The sequence below is a fragment of the Oncorhynchus mykiss genome, chromosome 10 (assembly GCF_057628025.1).
Source record: "Oncorhynchus mykiss isolate SJ-2025 chromosome 10, ASM5762802v1, whole genome shotgun sequence".
Taxonomy (NCBI): Eukaryota; Metazoa; Chordata; class Actinopteri; order Salmoniformes; family Salmonidae; genus Oncorhynchus; species Oncorhynchus mykiss.
The window spans coordinates 2,667,416-2,692,874 of NC_143031.1; the positions used below are offsets into that span (position 1 = coordinate 2,667,416).

Here is a 25,459-nt window from a genome sequence, read left to right on the forward strand (position 1 = left end):
TATAGTACTGGGTAATATAGCACTGGGTAATATAATATAATATAGTACTGGGTAATATAGTACTGAGTAATATAGTACTGAGTAATATAGTACTGGGTAATATAGTTCTGGGTTATATAGTACTGAGTAATATAGTACTGAGTAATATAGTACTGTGTAATATAGTACTGAGTAATATAGTACTGAGTAATATAGTACTGGGTAATATAGTACTGGGTAATATAGTACTGAGTAATATAGTGCTGGGTAATATAGTACTGAGTAATGTAGTACTGAGTAATATAGTGCTGGGTAATATAGTACTGAGTAATACAGTGCTGAGTAATACACTACTGGGTAATACAGTACTGGGTAATATAGTACTGGGTAATATAATATAATACAGTACTGAGTAATATAGTACTGAGTGAGTTATATAGTACTGTGTAATATAGTACTGAGTAATATAGTACTGGGTAATATAGTACTGAGTAATATAGTACTGGGTAATACAGTACTGAGTAATATAGTAATATAGTACAGAGTAATGCAGTACTGGGTAATATAGTACTGAGTAATACAGTACTGGGTAATATAGTACTGGGTTATATAATACAGTACTGGGTAATATAGTACTGAGCAATATAGTACTGAGTAATATAGTACTGGGCAATACAGTACGGAGTAATATAGTACTGGGTAATATAATACAGTACGGGGTAATATAATACTGGGTAATATAGTACTTGGTAATATAATATAATACAGTACTGGGTAATATAGTACAAGGTAATACAGTACTGGGTAATATAGTACTGGGTAATATAGCACTGGGTAATATAATATAATATAGTACTGGGTAATATAGTACAAGGTAATACAGTACTGGGTAATATAGTACTGAGTAATATAGTACTGAGTAATATAGTACTGGGTAATATAGTACTGTGTAATATAGTACTGAGTATTATAGTGCTGGGTAATATAGTACTGAGTAATGTAGTACTGAGTAATATAGTGCTGGGTAATATAGTACTGAGTAATACAGTGCTGAGTAATATAGTGCTGAGTACTATAGTACTGGGTAATATGGTACTGAGTAATATAGTACTGGGTAATATAGTACTGGGTAATATAGTACTGAGTAATATAGTACCTGGTAATATAATACAGTGCTGAGTAATATAGTACTGGGTAATATAGTACTGAGTAATATAGTACTGTGTAATATAGTACTGGGTAATATAGTACTGGGTAAAATTGTTCTGGGTAATATAGTACTGGGTAATATAGTACTGAGTAATATAGTACTGAGTAATATAGTACTGAGTAATATAGTGCTGGGTAATATAGTGCTGGGTAATACAGTACTGGGTAATACAGTACTGGGTAATATAGTACTTGGTAATACAGTACTGGGTAATATAGTACTGGGTAATATAATGTAATACAGTACTGAGTAATATAGTACTGAGTGAGTTATATTGTACTGTGTAATATAGTACTGAGTAATATAGTACTGGGTAATATAGTACTGAGTAATATAGTACTGGGTAATACAGTACTGAGTAATATAGTAATATAGTACAGAGTAATGCAGTACTGGGTATTATAGTACTGAGTAACACAGTACTGGGTAATATAGTACTGGGTAATATAATACAGTACTGGGTAATATAGTACTGAGTAATATAGTACTGAGTAATATAGTACTGGGCAATACAGTACGGAGTAATATAGTACTGGGTAATATAATACAGTACGGGGTAATATAATACTAGGTAATATAGTACTTGGTAATATAATATAATACAGTACTGGGTAATATAGTACTGGGTAATATAGTACTGGGTAATATAGCACTGGGTAATATAATATAATATAGTACTGGGTAATATAGTACAAGGTAATACAGTACTGGGTAATATAGTACTGAGTAATATAGTACTGAGTAATATAGTACTGGGTAATATAGTACTGTGTAATATAGTACTGAGTATTATAGTGCTGGGTAATATAGTACTGAGTAATGTAGTACTGAGTAATATAGTGCTGGGTAATATAGTACTGAGTAATACAGTGCTGAGTAATATAGTGCTGAGTACTATAGTACTGGGTAATATGGTACTGAGTAATATAGTACTGGGTAATATAGTACTGGGTAATATAGTACTGAGTAATATAGTACCTGGTAATATAATACAGTGCTGAGTAATATAGTACTGGGTAATATAGTACTGAGTAATATAGTACTGTGTAATATAGTACTGGGTAATATAGTACTGGGTAAAATTGTTCTGGGTAATATAGTACTGGGTAATATAGTACTGAGTAATATAGTACTGAGTAATATAGTACTGAGTAATATAGTGCTGGGTAATATAGTGCTGGGTAATACAGTACTGGGTAATACAGTACTGGGTAATATAGTACTGGGTAATACAGTACTGGGTAATATAGTACTGGGTAATATAATATAATACAGTACTGAGTAATATAGTACTGAGTGAGTTATATTGTACTGTGTAATATAGTACTGAGTAATATAGTACTGGGTAATATAGTACTGAGTAATATAGTACTGGGTAATACAGTACTGAGTAATGTAGTAATATAGTACAGAGTAATGCAGTACTGGGTATTATAGTACTGAGTAACACAGTACTGGGTAATATAGTACTGGGTAATATAATACAGTACTGGGTAATATAGTACTGAGTAATATAGTACTGAGTAATATAGTACTGGGCAATACAGTACGGAGTAATATAGTACTGGGTAATATAATACAGTACGGGGTAATATAATACTAGGTAATATAGTACTTGGTAATATAATATAATACAGTACTGGGTAATATAGTACTGGGTAATATAGTACTGGGTAATATAGCACTGGGTAATATAATATAATATAGTACTGGGTAATATAGTACAAGGTAATACAGTACTGGGTAATATAGTACTGAGTAATATAGTACTGAGTAATATAGTACTGGGTAATATAGTACTGTGTAATATAGTACTGAGTATTATAGTGCTGGGTAATATAGTACTGAGTAATGTAGTACTGAGTAATATAGTGCTGGGTAATATAGTACTGAGTAATACAGTGCTGAGTAATATAGTGCTGAGTACTATAGTACTGGGTAATATGGTACTGAGTAATATAGTACTGGGTAATATAGTACTGGGTAATATAGTACTGAGTAATATAGTACCTGGTAATATAATACAGTGCTGAGTAATATAGTACTGGGTAATATAGTACTGAGTAATATATTACTGTGTAATATAGTACTGGGTAATATAGTACTGGGTAAAATAGTTCTGGGTAATATAGTACTGGGTAATATAGTACTGAGTAATATAGTACTGAGTAATATAGTACTGAGTAATATAGTGCTGGGTAATATAGTACTGGGTAATATAGTACTGAGTAATATAGTACTGAGTAATATAGTACTGAGTAATATAGTACTGAGTAATATAGTACTGAGTAATATAGTACTGAGTAATATAGTACTGAGTAATATAGTGCTGGGTAATATAGTGCTGGGTAATACAGTACTGGGTAATACTGTACTGGGTAATATAGTACTGGGTAATATAGTACTGGGTAATATAGTACTGAGTAATATAGTACTGGGTAATATAATACAGTGCTGAGTAATATAGTACTGGGTAATATAGTACTGAGTAATATAGTACTGTGTAATATAGTACTGTGTAATATAGTACTGGGTAATATAGTACTGAGTAATATAGTACTGATCGCGCAGTAGGTGATGGTGAACCTAGAGATTATACCCTTCTATCTAAAACATTATTATTTCAACAAGGAACACAGACTAAGACCAAGGTCTCTGTTACAGCTGGGCCCTGCGTATACATGTTTACACATACAGTTTAGGTACAATGATTAAGAAACTACACAAGACAAAACCATCACAGATAACACAATAAAAACATACAGCAACAGATTACATTTACACACAGGTTATTCCCCTAACAGGTTATTCTCCTAACAGGTTATTCTCCTAACAGGTTATTCCCCTAACAAGTTATTCCCCTAACAGGTTATTCCCCTAACATGTTATTCCCCTAACAAGTTATTCTCCTAACAGGTTATTCTCCTAACAAGTTATTCTCCTAACAGGTTATTCCCCTAACAGGTTATTCCCCTAACAGGTTATTCCCCTAACAGGTTATTCCCCTAACAGGTTATTCCCCTAACATGTTTTTCCCCTGACAGGTTGTTCCCCTAACAGGTTGTTCCCCTAACAGGTTATTCCCCTGACAGGTTATTCTACTAACAGGTTATTCTACTAACAGGTTATACCCCTAACAGGTTATTCCCCTAACAGGTTATTCCCCTAACAGGTTATTCTCCTAACATGTTATTCCCCTGACAGGTTATTCCCCTAACAGGTTGTTCCCCTAACAGGTTATTCCTATGACAGGTTATTCTACTAACAGGTTATTCTACTAACAGGTTATACCCCTAACAGGTTATTCCCCTAACAGGTTATTCCCCTAACAGGTTATTCCACTAACAGGTTATTCCCCTAACAGGTTATTCCCCTAACAGGTTATTCCCCTACCAGTTTATTCCCCTAACAGGTTATTCCCCTACCAGTTTATTCCACTAACAGGTTATTCCACTAACAGGTTATTCCACTAACAGGTTATTCTACTAACAGGTTATTCTACTAACAGGTTATACCCCTAACAGGTTATTCTACTAACAGGTTATTCCCCTAACAGGTTATTCCCCTAACAGGTTATTCCCCTAACAGGTTATTCTACTAACAGGTTATACCCCTAACAGGTTATTCTACTAACAGGTTATTCCCCTAACAGGTTATTCTACTAACAGGTTATTCCCCTAACAGGTTATTCTACTAACAGGTTATACCCCTAACAGGTTATTCTACTAACAGGTTATTCCCCTAACAGGTTATTCCCCTAACAGGTTATTCTACTAACAGGTTATACCCCTAACAGGTTATTCTACTAACAGGTTATTCCCCTAACAGGTTATTCTACTAACAGGTTATTCCCCTAACAGGTTATTCCCCTAACAGGTTATTCTACTAACAGGTTATACCCCTAACAGGTTATTCTACTAACAGGTTATTCCCCTAACAGGTTATTCTACTAACAGGTTATTCCCCTAACAGGTTATTCTACTAACAGATTATTCCCCTAACAGCACAAGAACATTCCCCAAAACAAGCAATGCAACATTCCCAGTTACAAGCAATGCAAAAAATAAAAATGCTTCAATAAATGTTTAAAATGAGTGACAGGGGGACAAGAGCCTCAGGTTTAAGTTTAGTCTGGAGGCTATTCCATAGGTGAGGAGCGTAACAGGAAAAGGCAGCCATACCCAACTCTGTGGAGATCACATGGGCATCAAGTGGAATCCATACCCAACTCTGTGGAAATCACATGGGCCTCAAGTGGAATCCATACCCAACTCTGTGGAGATCACATGGGCCTCAAGTGGAATCCATACCCAACTCTGTGGAGATCACATGGGCCTCAAGTGGAATCCATACCCAACTCTGTGGAGATCGCATGGGCCTCAAGTGGAATCCATACCCAACTCTGTGGAAATCACATGGGCCTCAAGTGGAATCCATACCCAACTCTGTGGAGATCACATGGGCCTCAAGTGTAATCCATGCTTGAGACCTGGTTTTAGGAATTCTAATGTTGATGAGTGATGATAAATAAGAAGGTAGTTTATTCAGAAGTGCTTTATAGATAAACACGAGAGCATGTTGTTCTCGTCTCACGGACAGCGAAGTCCAACCCACATTACGATATAAAACACAGTGGTGAGTTCTGTAGCTAGCAACCCGTAATAAACCTGAGTGTGCAATGATAAGTAGCATCCAGCGATGTAAGTGTTGATGCCGTAACCTTCATGTAAATAATATCCCCATAATCTGTAACAGACATAAAAGTAGCTTGCACAATCTGTCTTCTATTTATAGAGGACAAACACGTCCTGTTTCTGAAGAGGAAGCCTAGCTTGATTTTTAGCCGTGTATAAAGTTCGTCAACATGCATTTTAATAGACAGTTCATCATCCCTAAGTATTTATATGCAGAGACCCTTATCAGTAGGTGATGGTGATCCTAGAGATTATACCTGTCTATCTAAAACATGGGTCTCCCATGGTGTCTGTCTCCTTCTCCGTCTGAGTGTTTAAATGCCTAATTGATCTGTTCATTGGAACCGATAACTCATTAATACGATCATCACACACACACACACACACACACACCCCTATTCACATTTAATAACGTCTTCTTTCCATCTCATTGCACTTCTATATAATCAGTCACTAAAAGTGAAATATTTTTATTTTAACCTCGTTACGGTTGTTAAGGGTGAAATCCAGCGACTGTCAATCACTTCAGAAGTGTTTGTACTTATCTTTAGGTTTCCCTCATTTCCCTGAAATGAACCAAGAGTTACGTGTTTCATTTTGACACCATCTTTAAACACTATTCCGATTTAAAAACGGAAAGGTGTTAGTCAAGGTTGTTGAGGTTTGTAGTTCACTGTGGGCCTCGAACCCTTAAACCTCTTTCATTTAAAGGAGCCGTGAGGCTATGGAGAAGAGATTATAAATATTTAGAGCAGTTTGCTATGTCGCCTCAATATTAAATCGTACAGAGAAGAATGGTTGTGGTCTCCTCTCTCTCTCTCTGTTTCTCTCTCAATTCAATTCAAGGGGCTTTATTGGTATGGGAAACGTGTTAACATTGCCAAAGCAAGTGAAGTAGATAATAAACAAAAGTGAAATAACCAATAAAAATGAACAGTAAACATGACACTCACAGAAGTTCCAAAAGAATAAAGACATTACAAATGTCATATGTCTATATACAGTGTTGTAATGATATATATGTCTATATACAGTGTTGTAATGATATATATGTCTATATACAGTGTTGTAATGATATATATGTCTATATACAGTGTTGTAATGATATATATGTCTATATACAGTGTTGTAATGATATATATGTCTATATACAGTGTTGTAATGATATATATGTCTATATACAGTGTTGTAATGATATATATGTCTATATACAGTGTTGTAATGATATATATGTCTATATACAGTGTTGTAATGATATATATGTCTATATACAGTGTTGTAATGATATATATGTCTATATACAGTGTTGTAATGATATATATGTCTATATACAGTGTTGTAATGATATATATGTCTATATACAGTGTTGTAATGATATATATGTCTATATACAGTGTTGTAATGATATATATGTCTATATACAGTGTTGTAATGATATATATGTCTATATACAGTGTTGTAATGATATATATGTCTATATACAGTGTTGTAATGATATATATGTCTATATACAGTGTTGTAATGATATATATGTCTATATACAGTGTTGTAATGATATATATGTCTATATACAGTGTTGTAATGATATATATGTCTATATACAGTGTTGTAATGATATATATGTCTATATACAGTGTTGTAATGATATATATGTCTATATACAGTGTTGTAATGATATATATGTCTATATACAGTGTTGTAATGATATATATGTCTATATACAGTGTTGTAATGATATATATGTCTATATACAGTGTTGTAATGATATATATGTCTATATACAGTGTTGTAATGATATATATGTCTATATACAGTGTTGTAATGATATATATGTCTATATACAGTGTTGTAATGATATATATGTCTATATACAGTGTTGTAATGATATACAGTGCCTTGCGAAAGTATTCGGCCCCCTTGAACTTTGCGACCTTTTGCCACATTTCAGGCTTGAAACATAAAGATATAAAACTGTATTTTTTTGTGAAGAATCAACAACAAGTGGGACATAATCATGAAGTGGAACGACATTTATTGGATATTTCAAACTTTTTTTAACAAATCAAAAACTGAAAAATTGGGCGTGCAAAATTATTCAGCCCCTTTACTTTCAGTGCCGCAAACTCTCTCCAGAAGTTCAGTGAGGATCTCTGAATGATCCAATGTTGACCTAAATGACTAATGATGATAAATACAATCCACCTGTGTGTAATCAAGTCTCCGTATAAATGCACCTGCACTGTGATAGTCTCAGAGGTCCGTTAAAAGCGCAGAGAGCATCATGAAGAACAACGAACACACCAGGCAGGTCCGAGATACTGTTGTGAAGAAGTTTAAAGCCGGATTTGGATACAAAAAGATTTCCCAAGCTTTAAACATCCCAAGGAGCACTGTGCAAGCGATAATATTGAAATGGAAGGAGTATCAGACCACTGCAAATCTACCAAGACCTGGCCGTCCCTCTAAACTTTCAGCTCATACAAGGAGAAGACTGATCAGAGATGCAGCCAAGAGGCCCATGATCACTCTGGATGAACTGCAGAGATCTACAGCTGAGGTGGGAGACTCTGTCCATAGGACAACAATCAGTTGTATATTGCACAAATCTGGCCTTTATGGAAGAGTGGCAAGAAGAAAGCCATTTCTTAAAGATATCCATAAAAAGTGTTGTTTAAAGTTTGCCACAAGCCACCTGGGAGACACACCAAACATGTGGAAGAAGGTGCTCTGGTCAGATGAAACCAAAATTGAACTTTTTGGAAACAATGCAAAACGTTATGTTTGGCGTAAAAGCAACACAGCTGATCACACCATCCCCACTGTCAAACATGGTGGTGGCAGCATCATGGTTTGGGCCTGCTTTTCTTCAGCAGGGACAGGGAAGATGGTTAAAATTGATGGGAAGATGGATGGAGCCAAATACAGGACCATTCTGGCAGAAAACCTGATGGAGTCTACAAAAGACCTGAGACTGGGACGGAGATTTGTCTTCCAACAAGACAATGATCCAAAACATAAAGCAAAATCTACAATGGAATGGTTCAAAAATAAACATATCCAGGTGTTAGAATGGCCAAGTCAAAGTCCAGACCTGAATCCAATCGAGAATCTGTGGAAAGAACTGAAAACTGCTGTTCACAAATGCTCTCCATCCAACCTCACTGAGCTCGAGCTGTTTTGCAAGGAGGAATGGGAAAAAATGTCAGTCTCTCGATGTGCAAAACTGATAGAGACATACCCCAAGCGACTTACAGCTGTAATCGCAGCAAAAGGTGGCGCTACAAAGTATTAACTTAAGGGGGCTGAATAATTTTGCACGCCCAATTTTTCAGTTTTTGATTTGTTAAAAAAGTTTGAAATATCCAATAAATGTCGTTCCACTTCATGATTGTGTCCCACTTGTTGTTGATTCTTCACAAAAAAATACAGTTTTATATCTTTATGTTTGAAGCCTGAAATGTGGCGAAAGGTTGCAAAGTTCAAGGGGGCTGAATACTTTCGCAAGGCACTGTATATGTCTATATACAGTGTAATATTATGTATATGTACAGTGTTGTAACGATGTGAAAATAGTGAAAGTAGAAAAGGGAAATAAATAAACATAAATATGGGTTGTATTTACAATGGTGTTTGTTCTTCACTGGTTGCCCTTTTCTTGTGGCAACAGGTCACAAATCTTGCTGCTGTGATGTCACACTGTGGTATTTCACCCAGTAGATATGGGAGTTTATCAACATCGGCTTTGTTTTCTAATTCTTTGTGGGTCTGTGTAATCTGAGGGAAATACACAGTGGGGCAAAAAAGTATTTAGTCAGCCACCAATTGTGCAAGTTCTCCCACTTCAAAAGATGAGAGAGGCCTGTAGTTTTCATTATAGGTACACTTCAACTATGACAGACAAAATGCTTATTTTCCACCATAATTTGCAAATAAATTCATTAAAAATCCTACCATGTGATTTTCTGGATTTTTTTTCTCATTTTGTCTGTCATAGTTGAAGTGTACCTATGATGAAAATTACAGGCCTCTCTCATCTTTTTAAGTGGGAGAACTTGCACAATTGGTGGCTGACTAAATACTTTTTTGCCCCACTGTATGTCTCTAACATGGTCATACATTGGGCAGGAGGTTAGGAAGTGCAGCTCAGTTTCCACCTCATTTTGTGGGCAGTGAGCACATAGCCTGTCTTCTCTTGAGAGCCATGTCTGCCTACGGCGGCCTTTCTCAATAGCAAGGCTATGCTCACTGAGTCTGTACATAGTCAAATCTTTCCTTAATTTTGGGTCAGTCACAGTGGTCAGGTATTCTGCTGCTGTGTACTCTCTGTTTAGGGCCAAATAGCATTCTAGTTTACTCTGTTTTTTTGTTAATTCTTTCCAATGTGTCAAGTAATTATCTTTTTGTTTTCTAATGATTTGGTTGGGTCTAATTGTGTTGCTGTCCTGGGGCTCTGTGGGGTGTGTTTGTGAACAGGACCAGCTTGCTTAGGGGACTCTTCTCCAGGTTAATCTCTCTGTAGGTGATGGCTTTGTTATGGAAGGTTTGGGAATCGCTTCCTTTCAGGTGGTTGTAGAATTTAACGGCACTTTTCTGGATTTTGATCATTAGTGGGTATCGGCCTAATTCTGCTCTGCATGCATTATTTGGTGTTCTACGTTGTACACTGAGGATATTTTTGCAGAATTCGGCATGCAGAGTCTCAATTTGGTGTTTGTCCCATTGAGTGAATTCTTGGTTGGTGAGCGGACCCCAGACCTCACAAAAATAAAGGGCAATGTGTTCTATAAATTATTCATGTATTTTATGCCAGATCCTAATTGGTATGTTGAAATTTATGTTTCTTTTGATGGCATAGAATGCCCTTCTTGCCTTGTCTCTCAGATCGTTCACAGCTTTGTGGAAGTTACCTGTGGTGCTGATGTTTAGGCCAAGGTATGTATAGTTTTTTGTGTGCTCTAGGGCAACAGTGTCTAGATGGAATTTGTATTTGTGGTCCTGGCGACTGGACCTTTTTTGGAACACCATTATTTTTGTCTTACTGAGATTCACTGTCAGGGCCAATTTTAATCACACACTTGTTGTTTGTGTTCATGGATTTTAGAATAATGTATGTTTTACCCCCAACACCACTTTCCATCAATTTGTATAGCAGACCCTCAAGACAAATTGAGTCAAAAGCTTTTTTGAAATCAACAAAGCATGAGAAGACTTTGCCTTTGTGTTGGTTTGTTTGGTTGTCAATTAGGGTGTGCAGGGTGAATACGTGGTCTGTCCTATGGTAATTTGGTAAAAATTCAATGTGACATTTGCTCAGTACATTGTTTTCACTGAGGAAATGTATCAGTCTGCTGTTAATGATAATGCTGTTGATGCATATCCCACGGTAGTTATTGGGGTCACATTTGTCTCAATTTTTGTGGATTGGGGTGATCAGTCCTTGGTTCCAAATATTGGGGAAGATGCCAGAGCTGAGGAGGATGTTGAAGAGTTTAAGAATAGCCAATTGGAACTTGTGGTCTGTATATGTGATAATTTCATTGATACCATCAACACCACAGGCCTTTTTGGGTTGGAGGGTTTGTAATTTGTCCTGTAGTTCATTCAATGTAATTGGAGAATCCAGTGGGTTCTGGTCGTCTTTAATAGTTGGGTCCGTCTCATCTATACCATGTTTCATACCTGGTAGTGTGGTGGATGGGACTACCAGCTCTCTGTAACCTAGAGGACAACCAGTGGGTCCATCTCCTCTATACCACCCACCTGGTAGTTTGGTGGATGGGACTACCAGCTCTCTGTAACCTAGAGGGCAACCAGTGGGTCCATCTCCTCTATACCACCCACCTGGTAGTGTGGTGGATGGGACTACCAGCTCTCTGTAACCTAGAGGTCATCCAGTGGGTCCATCTCCTCTATACCACCCACCTGGTAGTGTGGTGGATGGGACTACCAGCTCTCTGTAACCAGTGGGTCCATCTCCTCTATACCATGTTTCTTGTAGGATGACAAGTCTGTGTTCCTGCACTTTAGGCCAAAGACCTTTATATTCCAGGATGAGATAGTAAAAGCTCTGTGTTCCATAGTGTCTAGTGTTGTTTAGTGTCTAGTGTTGTTTCTGTTGTGGTTTAGGCCCGGACCATTACAGTAGGTGTGAGCAGAGCATGTTGAGCATCTGATACATACCTCTTAGGTTGTAGGATGGGGGTTGGGGGGGGAGGTGTAATAGTGGGGGTTGGGCCTGTTGCAGGATGGGGCTGGGGAAGGTGTATTAGTGGGGGTTGGGCCTGTTGCAGGAAGGTGCTTGGGCAGGTGTATTAGTGGGGGTTGGGCCTGTTGCAGGATGGGGCTGGGAAGGTGTAATAGTGGGGGTTGGGCAGGTGTAATAGTGGGGGTTGGGCCTGTTGCAGGAAGGGGCTTGGGAAGGTGTAATAGTGGGGGTTGGGCCTGTTGCAGGAAGGGGCTTGGGAAGGTGTAATAATGTGGGTTGGGCAGGTGTAATTGTGGGGTTGGGCAGGTGTAATAGTGGGGTTGGGCCTGTTGTAGGAAGGGGCTTGGGAAGGTGTAATAGTGGGGGTTGGGCAGGTGTAATAGTGGGGTTGGGCCTGTTGCAGGAAGGGGCTTGGGCAGGTGGAGTGGTGGGCCAGGGTGGAGTGGTGGACCAGGGTGGAGTGGTGGGCCAGGGTGGAGTGGTGGGCCAGGGTGGAGTGGTGGGCCAGGGTGGAGTGGTGGGTCAGGGTGGAGTGGTGGACCAGGGTGGAGTGGTGGACCAGGGTGGAGTGGTGGGTAAGGATGGAGTGGTGGGTCAGGGTGGAGTGGTGGGCCAGTGTGGAGTGGTGGGTCAGGGTGGAGTGGTGGACCAGGGTGGAGTGGTGGACCAGGGTGGAGTGGTGGACCAGGGTGGAGTGGTGGACCTGGGTGGACCAGGGTGGAGTGGTGGACCAGGGTGGAGTGGTGGACCAGGGTGGAGTGGTGGACCTGGGTGGAGTGGTGGACCAGGGTGGAGTGGTGGACCTGGGTGGAGTGGTGGACCTGGGTGGAGTGGTGGACCTGGGTGGAGTGGTGGACCAGGGTGGAGTGGTGGACCAGGGTGGAGTGGTGGACCAGGGTGGAGTGGTGGGCCAGGGTGGAGTGGTGGGCCAGGGTGGAGTGGTGGACCACGGTGGAGTGGTGGACCAGGGTGGAGTGGTGGACCTGGGTGGAGTGGTGGACCAGGGTGGAGTGGTGGACCAGGGTGGAGTGGTGGGCCAGGTTAACGGCAGGTTTTGAGGCACAGTCCCGGGAAATTATTGCTAACAGCACTGCTGTGGTCATTCTCTCTGTCCTCTCTCTCTGTCCTCTCTCTTTCTCTCTCTCTCTCTCTGTCCTCTCTCTTTCTCTCTCTGTCCTCTCTCTCTCTCCATCTCTCTCTGTCCTCTCTCTCTCTCCATCTCTCTCTGTCCTCTCTCTCTCTCCATCTCTCTCTGTCCTCTCTCTCTCTGTCCTCTCTCTCTGTCCTCTCTCGCTCTGTCCTCTGTCTGTGCTCTCTATGTCCTCTCTCTCTGTCCTCTCTCTCTGTCCTCTCTCTCTCTCCCTCTCTCTCTGTCCTCTGTCTGTGCTCTCTCTGTCCTCTCGCTGTCATGTCTCTCTCTCTGTCCTCTCTCTCTCTCCATCTCTCTCTGTCCTCTCTCTCTCTCCATCTCTCTCTGTCCTCTCTCGCTCTGTCCTCTGTCTGTGCTCTCTATGTCCTCTCTCTCTGTCCTCTCTCTCTGTCCTCTCTCTCACCCTCTCTCTCTGTCCTCTGTCTGTGCTCTCTCTGTCCTCTCGCTGTCATGTCTCTCTCTCTCTCCTCTCTTTCTGTCTTCTCTCTCTCTCGCCCCATCTATACCCCCAACCCTCTCTCTCTGTCCTCTGTCTGTGCTCTCTCTGTCCTCTCGCTGTCATGTCTCTCTCTCTCTCTCCTCTCTTTCTGTCTTCTCTCTCTCTCGCCCCATCTATACCCCCAACTATCTCTCTAAAACATGTAAGCATCAGGCTTTGTATTGCTCCATAACCCTCCACGGTCCGAATGCCCTGGCTGTCACACTCGACCACACACACTCATACACACACACACACTCACACGCACGCACACACACACACACACACACACACACACACACACACACACACACACACACACACACACACACACTCGCCCACACACACTCACACACACACACACACACACACACACACACACACACACACACACACACACACACACACACACACACACACACACTCACACACACACACACACACTGTGGTCACGCTGCTGTGGTCTTGCTTGGTCAGTAGAGCGGACAGCTGAGGAATGTTGAATTTGCGCCACCTGGGTTGATGAGAAAGTAGAGAGAAGGGGAGATAGAGAAAAGGAGAGAGCGGGGGGGGGGGGGTTGAGGTGGAGATAGAGAAAAGGAGAGAGCGGGGGGGGGTTGAGGTGGAGATAGAGAAAAGGAGAGAGCGGGGGGGGTTGAGGTGGAGATAGAGAAAAGGAGAGAGCGGGGGGGGGTTGAGGTGGAGATAGAGAAAAGGAGAGAGCGGGGGGGTTGAGGTGGAGATAGAGAAAAGGAGAGAGAGGACTGTCTGTTAATGCATTCAGTTCTCTCTCTTCCCTCTGTTCTCTCTGTCTGTCTGACTGCCCCCTATCAGCCCTCTGTCATGGCCTGTTACACCCAAACACACATACAAATACCAAATACCTCAGCACAGAAATGAGCTACAAGTCATACGTCTGCTATAGTTTGGTGTCAGTGAAGACAAAACCACATACGATGTGTCTGGGCTGGATGAAGTTAATCAAATATTCAGTATTCATTCCATTCTGTGAGGATTTAAAAAACAGGACACAGGACAGAAACTAGGGCATAGGTCAAACGCTAGGATATGAGAGAAAGCCTCTGTGGAGTAGTGGGAAGGGCACCTAACAAAGCCTAGGTCCCAAATGGCACACTACATAGTGCACGACTTTGGACAGAACCCTATGGCATCCTATTCCCTATATAGTGCACTACTTTAGACCAGAGCCCTATGACACCGTATTCCCTATATAGTGCACTACTTTAGACCAGAGCCCTAATGCACCCTATTCCCTATATAGTGCACTACTTTAGACCAGAGCCCTAATGCACCCTATTCCCTATATAGTGCACTACTTTAGACCAGAGCCCTATGACACCGTATTCCCTATATAGTGCACTACTTTAGACCAGAGCCCTATGGCACCTTATTCCCTATATAGTGCACTTGCAAGGTTTACTTCATAGAGGACATGGTCTGTAGTCGTCTTCCTGATTTACCCTGAACATGGTCTGTAGTCGTCTTCCTGATTACCCTGAACATGGTCTGTAGTCTTCTTCCTGATTACCCTGAACATGGTCTGTAGTCGTCTTCCTGATTACCCTGAACATGGTCTGTAGTCGTCTTCCTGATTACCCTGAACATGGTCTGTAGTCTTCTTCCTGATTACCCTGAACATGGTCTGTAGTCTTCTTCCTGATTACCCTGAACATGGTCTGTAGTCTTCTTCCTGATTACCCTGAACATGGTCTGTAGTCAGGTCTTCTTCCTGATTACCCTGAACATGGTCTGTAGTCTTCTTCCTGATTACCCTGAACATGGTCTGTAGTCAGGTCTTCTTCCTGATGACCCTGAACATGGTCTGTAGTCGTCTTCCTGATTACCCTGAACATGGTCTGTAGTCGTCTTCCTGATTACCCTGAACATGGTCTGTCGTCTTCTTCCTGATTACCCTGAACTTTGTCTGTAGTCTTCTTCCTGATTACCCTGAACATGGTCTGTAGTCTTCTTCCTGATTACCCTGAACATGGTCTGTAGTCGTCTTCCTGATTACCCTGAACATGGTCTGTAGTCAGGTCTTCTTCCTGATTACCCTGAACATGGTCTGTCGTCTTCTTCCTGATTACCCTGAACATGGTCTGTCGTCTTCTTCCTGATTACCCTGAACATGGTCTGTAGTCGTCTTCCTGATTACCCTGAACATGGTCTGTAGTCGTCTTCCTGATTACCCTGAACATGGTCTATAGTCAGGTCTTCTTCCTGATCACCCTGAACATGGTCTGTAGTCGTCTTCCTGATCACCCTGAACATGGTCTGTAGTCTTCTTCCTGATTACCCTGAACATGGTCTGCATTTTCATCTACATTCACTGGTATATTATATTTATATTCTGCTTCAAGAGAAAATAAAAGAAACACGAACGGTTAGTGGTACTTTGCAGTACTTTTTTTGAGAATAATGTCTAAATAATGTTGTGAATAAAGTGGCAATATTTATATATAATTAATGTAGAGAATAAAGTCATATTTCAACGTGTCTCCTGTTGCTGTGAATTAGATGACCCGGTGAAATTATACTGTAGAATTAACTTTATTAACAACACAAACCTTTCCTCATTTAGTACATAATAGCCATGTTTTTATAAGTTGGCCTTCTGTGGCCTGGATGAGGTTGTGCCACAGATTATTTTCAGAGCAGGAACCACACGGACTCGGATGGGGATATTGTATCCATAACCTGACATACTTAGGCAGAGGTGGTGTGTGTGTATGCAGCTGTGTGTGTGTGTGTGTGTGTGTTTGAAGGTGTGTGTGTATGCAGGTGTGTGTGTGTGTGTGTGTGTGTGTGTGTGTGTGTGTGTGTGTGTGTGTGTGTGTGTGTGTGTGTGTGTGTGTTTGAAGGTGTGTGTGTGTGTGTGTGTGTGTGTGTGTGTGTGTGTGTGTGTGTGTGTGTGTGTGTGTGTGTGTATGCAGGTTTGAAGGTGTGTGTGTGTGTAGGTGTGTGTGGGGATAACCATTATTATAGCATAACAGGTCTAGCCTCTATAAGGTGGACCAGTGGAACGGAGACAAAACGAAAATCAAAAGGAAGTTGTCTGTCCGATATCTGAGAGATAAAATAAATATCATAAAACTCAACCTCCCTCCCCTCCTTAACTCTCCCTCCCGCACTCCCCCTCTTCTCCTTCCCTCCTCTCTCTCCAGATCCCAACGCCATGGGGCAGCGCGGACCAGACCATGCTCTGATTGGTGGAGTGGTGGCGGTGGTGGTCTTCGTTACCTTGTGTCTAATCATCTTTTTGGGCCGCTACCTAGCCAGGCATAAAGGTAAAACATGTGACAGCACCTGTAACACACAACACATGTAAAACACACCTGACCACCTGTAAAACACATAGAGATAACACACCTGACCACCTGTAAAACACATAGAGATAACACACCTGACCACCTGTAAAACACATAGAGATAACACACCTGACCACTTGTAAAACACATAGAGATAACACACCTGACCACCTGTAAAACACATAGAGATAACACACCTGACCACCTGTAAAACACATAGAGATCACACACCTGACCACCTGTAAAACACATAGAGATAACACACCTGACGAAAGGTCTCCTAATAGTAACACACCTGACGACAGGTCTCCTTATAGTAACACACCTGACGACAGGTCTCCTGATAGTAACACACCTGACTACAGGTCTCCTGATAGTAACACACCTGACGACAGGTCTCCTGATAGTAACACACCTGACGACAGGTCTCCTGATAGTAACACACCTGACGACAGGTCTCCTGATAGTAACACACAACAACTGTAAAACACAGAGATAACACACCTGACGACAGGTTTCCTGATAGTAACACACATGACGACAGGTCTCCTGATAGTAACACACCTGACGACAGGTCTCCTGATAGTAACACACAACACCTGTAAAACACATAGAGATAACACACCTGACGACAGGTCTCCTGATAGTAACACACAACACCTGTAAAACACATAGAGATAACACACCTGACGACAGGTATCCTGATAGTAACACACAACACCTGTAAAACACTTAGAGATAACACACCTGACGACAGGTCTCCTGATAGTAACACACTTGATGACAGGTCTCCTGATAGTAACACACCTGACTACAGGTCTCCTGATAGTAACACACCTGACTACAGGTCTCCTGATAGTAACACACAACACTTGTAAAACACATAGAGATAACACACCTGACGACAGGTCTCCTGATAGTAACACACCTGACTACAGGTCTCCTGATAGTAACACACAACACTTGTAAAACACATAGAGATAACACACCTGACGACAGGTCTCCTGATAGTAACACACAACACCTGTAAAACACATAGAGATAATACACCTGACGACAGGTCTCCTGATAGTAACACACCTGACGACAGGTCTCCTGATAGTAACACACCTGACGACAGGTCTCCTGATAGTAACACACCTGACGACAGGTCTCCTGATAGTAACACCCCTGACGACAGGTCTCCTGATAGTAACACACCTGATGACAGGTCTCCTGATAGTAACACACCTGACGACAGGTCTCCTGATATTAACACACAACACCTGTAAAACACAGAGATAACACACCTGACGAAAGGTCTCCTGATAGTAACACACCTGACTACAGGTCTCCTGATAGTAACACACCTGACTACAGGTCTCCTGACAGTAACACACCTGACGACCGGTCTCCTGATAGTAACACACCTGACGACAGGTCTCCTGATAGTAACACACAACACCTGTAAAACACATAGAGATAACACACCTGACGACAGGTCTCCTGATAGTAACACACCTGACTACAGGTCTCCTGATAGTAACACACAACACCTGTAAAACACATAGAGATAACACACCTGACGACAGGTCTCCTGATAGTAACACACCTGACTATAGGTCTCCTGATAATAACACACCTGACGACAGGTCTCCTGATTATAACACACCTGACTACAGGTCTCCTGATAGTAACACACAACACCTGTAAAACACATAGAGATAACACACCTGACGACAGGTCTCCTGATAGTAACACACCTGACTACAGGTCTCCTGATAATAACACACCTGACGACAGGTCTCCTGATAGTAACACACCTGACTACAGGTCTCCTGATAATAACACACCTGACTACAGGTCTCCTGATAATAGCACACCTGACGACAGGTCTCCTGATAGTAACACACCTGACGACAGGTCTCCTGATAATAACACACCTGACTACAGGTCTCCTGATAGTAACACACCTGACGACAGGTCTCCTGATAGTAACACACCTGACGACAGGTCTCCTGATAGTAAGACACCTGACCACCTGTATCTAAAACACTGTTTATTAGTCAGGTACCTCGTCTGTCAGAGAGATAGGACACCTGTTTAATAGTCAGGTACCTGGTCTGTCAGAGAGATAGGACACCTGTTTAATAGTCAGGTACCTGGTATGTCAGAGAGATAGGACACCTGTTTAATAGTCAGGTACCTGGTCTGTCAGAGAGATAGGACACCTGTTTAATAGTCAGGTACCTGGTCTGTCAGAGATAGGACACCTGTTTAATATTCAGGTACCTGGTCTGTCAGAGAGATAGGATACCTGTTTAATAGTCAGGTACCTGGTAGGCCAGAGAGATAGGACACCTGTTTAGTAGTCAGGTACCTGGTCTATCAGAGAGATAGGACACCTGTTTAATAGTCAGGTACCTGGTCTGTCAGAGAGATAGGACATCTGTTTACTAGTCAGGTACCTGTTAGGTCAGAGAGATAGGACACCTGTTTATTAGTCAGGTACCTGGTCTGTCAGAGAGATAGGACACCTGTTTAATAGTCAGGTACCTGGTCTGTCAGAGAGATAGGACACCTGTTTAATAGTCAGGTACCTGGTCTGTCAGAGAGATAGGACACCTGTTTAATAGTCAGGTACCTGGTCTGTCAGAGAGATAGGACACGTGTTTAATAGTCAGGTACCTGGTCTGTCAGAGAGATAGGACACCTGTTTAATAGTCTGGTACCTGGTCTGTCAGAGAGATAGGACACCTGTTTAATAGTCAGGTACCTGGTAGGTCAGAGAGATAGGACACCTGTTTAATAGTCAGGTACCTGGTCTGTCAGAGAGATAGGACACCTGTTTAATAGTCAGGTACCTGGTAGGTCAGAGAGATAGGATACCTGTTTAATAGTCAGGTACCTGGTCTGTCAGAGAGATAGGACACCTGTTTAATAGTCAGGTACCTGGTATATCAGAGCGATAGGACACCTGTTTACTAGTCAGGTACCTGGTCTGTCAGAGAGATAGGACACCTGTTTAATAGTCAGGTACCTGGTCTGTCAGAGAGATAGGACACCTGTTTAATAGTCAGGTACCTGGTCTGTCAGAGAGATAGGACATCTGTTTACTAGTCAGGTACCTGGTCTGTCAGAGAGATAGGACACCTGTTTAATAGTCAGGTACCTGGTCTGTCAGAGAGATAGGACACCTGTTTACTAGTCAGGTACCTGGTCTATCAGAGAGATAGGACACCTGTTTACTAGTCAGGTACCTGGTCTGTCAGAGAGATAGGACACATGTTTACTAGTCAGGTACCTGGTCTGTCAGAGAGATAGGACACCTGTTTAATAGTCAGGTACCTGGTCTGTCAGAGAGATAGGACACCTGTTTAATAGTCAGGTACCTGGTCTGTCAGAGAGATAGGACACCTGTTTAATAGTCAGGTACATGGTCTGTCAGAGAGATAGGACATATCTTTAATAGTCAGGTACCTGGTCTGTCAGAGAGATAGGACACCTGTTTAATAGTCAGGTACCTGGTCTGTCAGAGAGATAGGACACCTGTTTAATAGTCAGGTACCTGGTATATCAGAGCGATAGGACACCTGTTTACTAGTCAGGTACCTGGTCTGTCAGAGAGATAGGACACCTGTTAAATAGTCAGGTACCTGGTCTGTCAGAGAGATAGGACATCTGTTTACTAGTCAGGTACCTGGTCTGTCAGAGAGATAGGACACCTGTTTAATAGTCAGGTACCTGGTCTGTCAGAGAGATAGGACACCTGTTTAATAGTCAGGTACATGGTCTGTCAGAGAGATAGGACACCTGTTTAATAGTCAGGTACCTGGTCTGTCAGAGAGATAGGACACCTGTTTAATAGTCAGGTACCTGGTCTGTCAGAGAGATAGGACACCTGTTTAATAGTCAGGTACCTGGTCTGTCAGAGAGATAGGACACCTGTTTACTAGTCAGGTACCTGGTCTGTCAGAGAGATAGGACACCTGTTTAATAGTCAGGTACCTGGTCTGTCAGAGAGATAGGACACCTGTTTAATAGTCAGGTACCTGGTCTGTCAGATAGATAGGACACCTGTTTACTAGTCAGGTACCTGGTCTGTCAGAGAGATAGGACACCTGTTTAATAGTCAGGTACCTGGTCTGTCAGAGAGATAGGACACCTGTTTAATAGTCAGGTACCTGGTATATCAGAGCGATAGGACACCTGTTTACTAGTCTGGTACCTGGTCTGTCAGAGAGATAGGACACCTGTTTAATAGTCAGGTACCTGGTCTGTCAGAGAGATAGGACACCTGTTTAATAGTCAGGTACCTGGTCTGTCAGAGAGATAGGACACCTGTTTAATAGTCAGGTACCTGGTCTGTCAGAGATAGGACACCTGTTTAATATTCAGGTACCTGGTCTGTCAGAGAGATAGGACACCTGTTTAATAGTCAGGTACCTGGTAGGTCAGAGAGATAGGACACCTGTTTACTAGTCAGGTACCTGGTCTGTCAGAGAGATAGGACACCTGTTTAATAGTCAGGTACCTGGTCTGTCAGAGAGATAGGACATCTGTTTACTAGTCAGGTACCTGGTCTGTCAGAGAGATAGGACATCTGTTTACTAGTCAGGTACCTGGTCTGTCAGAGAGATAGGACACCTGTTTAATAGTCAGGTACCTGGTCTGTCAGAGAGATAGGACACCTGTTTAATAGTCAGGTACCTGGTCTGTCAGAGAGATAGGACACCTGTTTAATAGTCAGGTACCTGGTCTGTCAGAGAGATAGGACACCTGTTTAATAGTCAGGTACCTGGTCTGTCAGAGAGATAGGACACCTGTTTAATAGTCAGGTACCTGTAGGTCAGAGAGATAGGACACCTGTTTACTAGTCAGGTACCTGGTCTGTCAGAGAGATAGGACACCTGTTTAATAGTCAGGTACCTGTAGGTCAGAGAGATAGGACACCTGTTTACTAGCCAGGTACCTGGTCTGTCAGAGAGATAGGACACCTGTTTAATAGTCAGGTACCTGGTCTGTCAGAGAGATAGGACACCTTCGGTATCTGTAACACACAATACCTGTAAAACACCTGACCAATTATCGTTGTCTATCCAGTTTGTCCTCCTGTTTATAATCAGTTACATAGTCAGGCATTAAGGTAGTTCACCTTTTAGTAGCACACCTGACCAACACATCTAAGACCTGACCACCTCCATACCTGACCACCTCCATACCTGACCAATACATCTAAGACCTGACCACCTCCATTCATTTTATAACCAGATATCAGGTTTAAAGGTAACCTACACGACCAACACACCTAATCAACTATATAGTGTCTATAGTCCAATTACAATAACCAGGTTTACCTGACCAGCCACCAAGGTAACCTACACGACCAACACACCTAATCAACTATATAGTGTCTATAGTCCAATTACAATAACCAGGTTTACCTGACCAGCCACCAAGGTAACCTACACGACCAACACACCTAATCAACTATATAGTGTCTATAGTCCAATTACAATATCCAGGTTTACCTGACCAGCCACCAAGGTAACATACCAAATACTAACACAGATCAACTATGACCAGAGTTTATAGCCCATTGACGATCATCAAGCAGCTGTTCCGGGACAATGTTCCTATTCGGCTCGAAGGGCCGTCACGTTGAAAAAACATGTTTAAAAAAACAGGATTATCACTGACTACGATGGAGCAAGACAGGTTTCCAAATGTTTCAAAAACGTTTGTTTCCTTCTTGTTGTCCAATAGGAATATACCTCACGTATTGTCTTCCTGTTTGTTGTCCAATAGGAACGTACCTGACCAACGAGGCCAAAGGAGCGGACGATGCACCGGATGCTGATACAGCTATCATCAACGCAGAGGGCAACACACATGCTGAGGGGAAGAAGGAGTACTTTATCTAGACTGTAGAGGGCGCTCTGATCCGCTGCCCCAAAACGTGCTGAGGAGAAGAAGGAGTACTTTATTTAGATTGGTCTGCTGCCCCCTCTTTCTCTCTATTTCTCTTTATCTAACTCTCCCTCTATCTCCTTATCTCTCTATCTATCTCTTTCTCTTCACCTCTCTCTCTTTCTCTTCATCTCTCTCTCTCTCTCTCTTTCTCTTCATCTCTCTCTCTCTTTCTCTACACCTCTCTCTCTTTTCACCTCTCTCTCTCCACCTCTCTTCATCTCTCTCTCCACCTCTCTCTGTCTCTCTCTCTCCACCTCTCTTCATCTCTCTCTCTGTCTCTCTCTCTCTCTCTCTCTCTCTCTCTCCACCTCTCTTCATCTCTCTCTCTCTCTCCACCTCTCTCTCTCTATATTTCTTTCTCCACTGCCCCTGCTGCTTCACTGAGGGAACCCCCTGGGCAGGATGCAGAGAGGAAACACTCCTTTTTTTTCCCATCACCCCCCTCTCCTGCTGGCCTTTTTGTTCTATTTTGTTATCATTCCATCCTTCACGTCTTTTTGTCCAACCGCCCTGGTTTACGTTGCCGGCTGTCATTTTTAAAGGCCGCGCCCTATTGGCCGTCTGGGGATGTTGCCTTTTTATTTCTGATTGTGTTTTATCTGCTAAATAAAAGCCTGAGAATCTGCATATCCACGAGACCACGCCCACCTCTTTATTAAAACCACCTAACTGGATCCCTCAAAAACCACCCGGTCCACAACACACACACACACACTCCCGGTCCACAACACACACACACACCCTGTCCACAACACACACACACACACTCCCTGTTCACACACACACACACTCCCGGTCCACAACACACACACACACACACTCCCTGTCCACACACACACACACACACACACACACACACACACACACACACACACACACACACTCCCTGTCCACACACACACACACACACACACTCCCGGTCCACAACACACACACACACACACACACACTCCCGGTCCACAACACACACACACACACTCCCGGTCCATAACACACACACACTCACTCCTTGTCCACAACACACACACACTCCCTGTCCACACACACACACACACACACACTCCCGGTCCACAACACACACACACACACACACACACACTCCCGGTCCACAACACACACACACACACTCCCGGTCCATAACACACACACACTCACTCCTTGTCCACAACACACACACACTCCCTGTCCACAACCCACACACACACACTCCCTGTCCACAACACACACACACACTCCCTGCCCACACACACACACACACACACTCCCTGTCCACACACACACACACAGACACTCCCTGTCCACAACACACTGTTGGTTACATGGTGCCTAAATATAAGGCTTTAATGTCCACTCTGCCTGTCAGCGATGTTATAACTACGTTATGTCATTCATCTACACTGATGATGACAGACACCTGTTATAACTACTTAATGTCATTCATCTACACTGATGATGACAGACACCTGTTATAACTACTTAATGTCATTAATCTACACTGATGATGACAGACACCTGTTATAACTACTTAATGTCATTCATCTACACTGATGATGACAGACACCTGTTATAACTACTTAATGTCATTCATCTACACTGATGATGACAGACACCTGTTATAACTACTTAATGTCATTCATCTACACTGATGATGACAGACACCTGTTATAACTACTTAATGTCATTCATCTACACTGATGATGACAGACACCTGTTATAACTACTTAATGTCATTCATCTACACTGATGATGACAGACACCTGTTATAACTACTTAATGTCATTCATCTACACTGATGATGACAGACACCTGTTATAACTACTTAATGTCATTCATCTACACTGATGATGACAGACACCTGTTATAACTACTTAATGTCATTCATCTACACTGATTTTATTTTTCTGTCTTTTAATTCAAACCGTCATTTCACAGCTTCTAGGCAGTTAATTAAACATCTTCAGCCTTTTATTTAAATGAATGTGTTCTGGTTAAGCCTTATGTCTTTCAGACTGAACCTGACTGCTCCTTCACTGTCCCCTTCACTGTCCCCTTCACTGTCCCCTTCACTGTCCCCTTCACTGTCCCCTTCCCCTTCACTGTCCCCTTCACTGTCCCCTTCCCCTTCACTGTCCCCTTCACTGTCCCCTTCACTGTCCCCTTCACTGTCCCCTTCCCCTTCACTGTCCCCTTCACTGTCCCCTTCCCCTTCACTGTCCCCTTCACTGTCCCCTTCCCCTTCACTGTCCCCTTCACTGTCCCCTTCACTGTCCCCTTCACTGTCCCCTTCCCCTTCACTGTCCCCTTCACTGTCCCCTTCACTGTCCCCTTCACTGTCCCCTTCACTGTCCCCTTCCCCTTCACTGTCCCCTTCACTGTCCCCTTCACTGTCCCCTTCACTGTCCCCTTCACTGTCCCCTTCCCCTTCACTGTCCCCGTCCCCTTCACTGTCCCCTTCACTGTCC

The 25,459-nt window shown here is 42.3% G+C and overlaps 1 protein-coding gene across 4 annotated transcripts in view; it reads left to right on the top strand.

The window, feature by feature from the left end:
• The window catches only part of LOC110511297 (cell adhesion molecule 2), a 473,792-nt gene extending 450,166 nt beyond the window's left edge, over positions 1-23,626 (top strand). For all 4 annotated transcript variants that reach the window (XM_090188763.1, XM_090188764.1, XM_090188762.1 and 1 more), the window contains 2 exons: positions 16,902-17,024; positions 22,833-23,626. In XM_090188763.1, coding sequence (XP_090044889.1) covers positions 16,902-17,024; positions 22,833-22,948 — 239 coding nt within the window. In that variant the 3' untranslated portion in view covers positions 22,949-23,626. The remainder of the gene's footprint in view (positions 1-16,901; positions 17,025-22,832) is intronic.
• Positions 23,627-25,459: the final 1,833 nt, after the last annotated feature.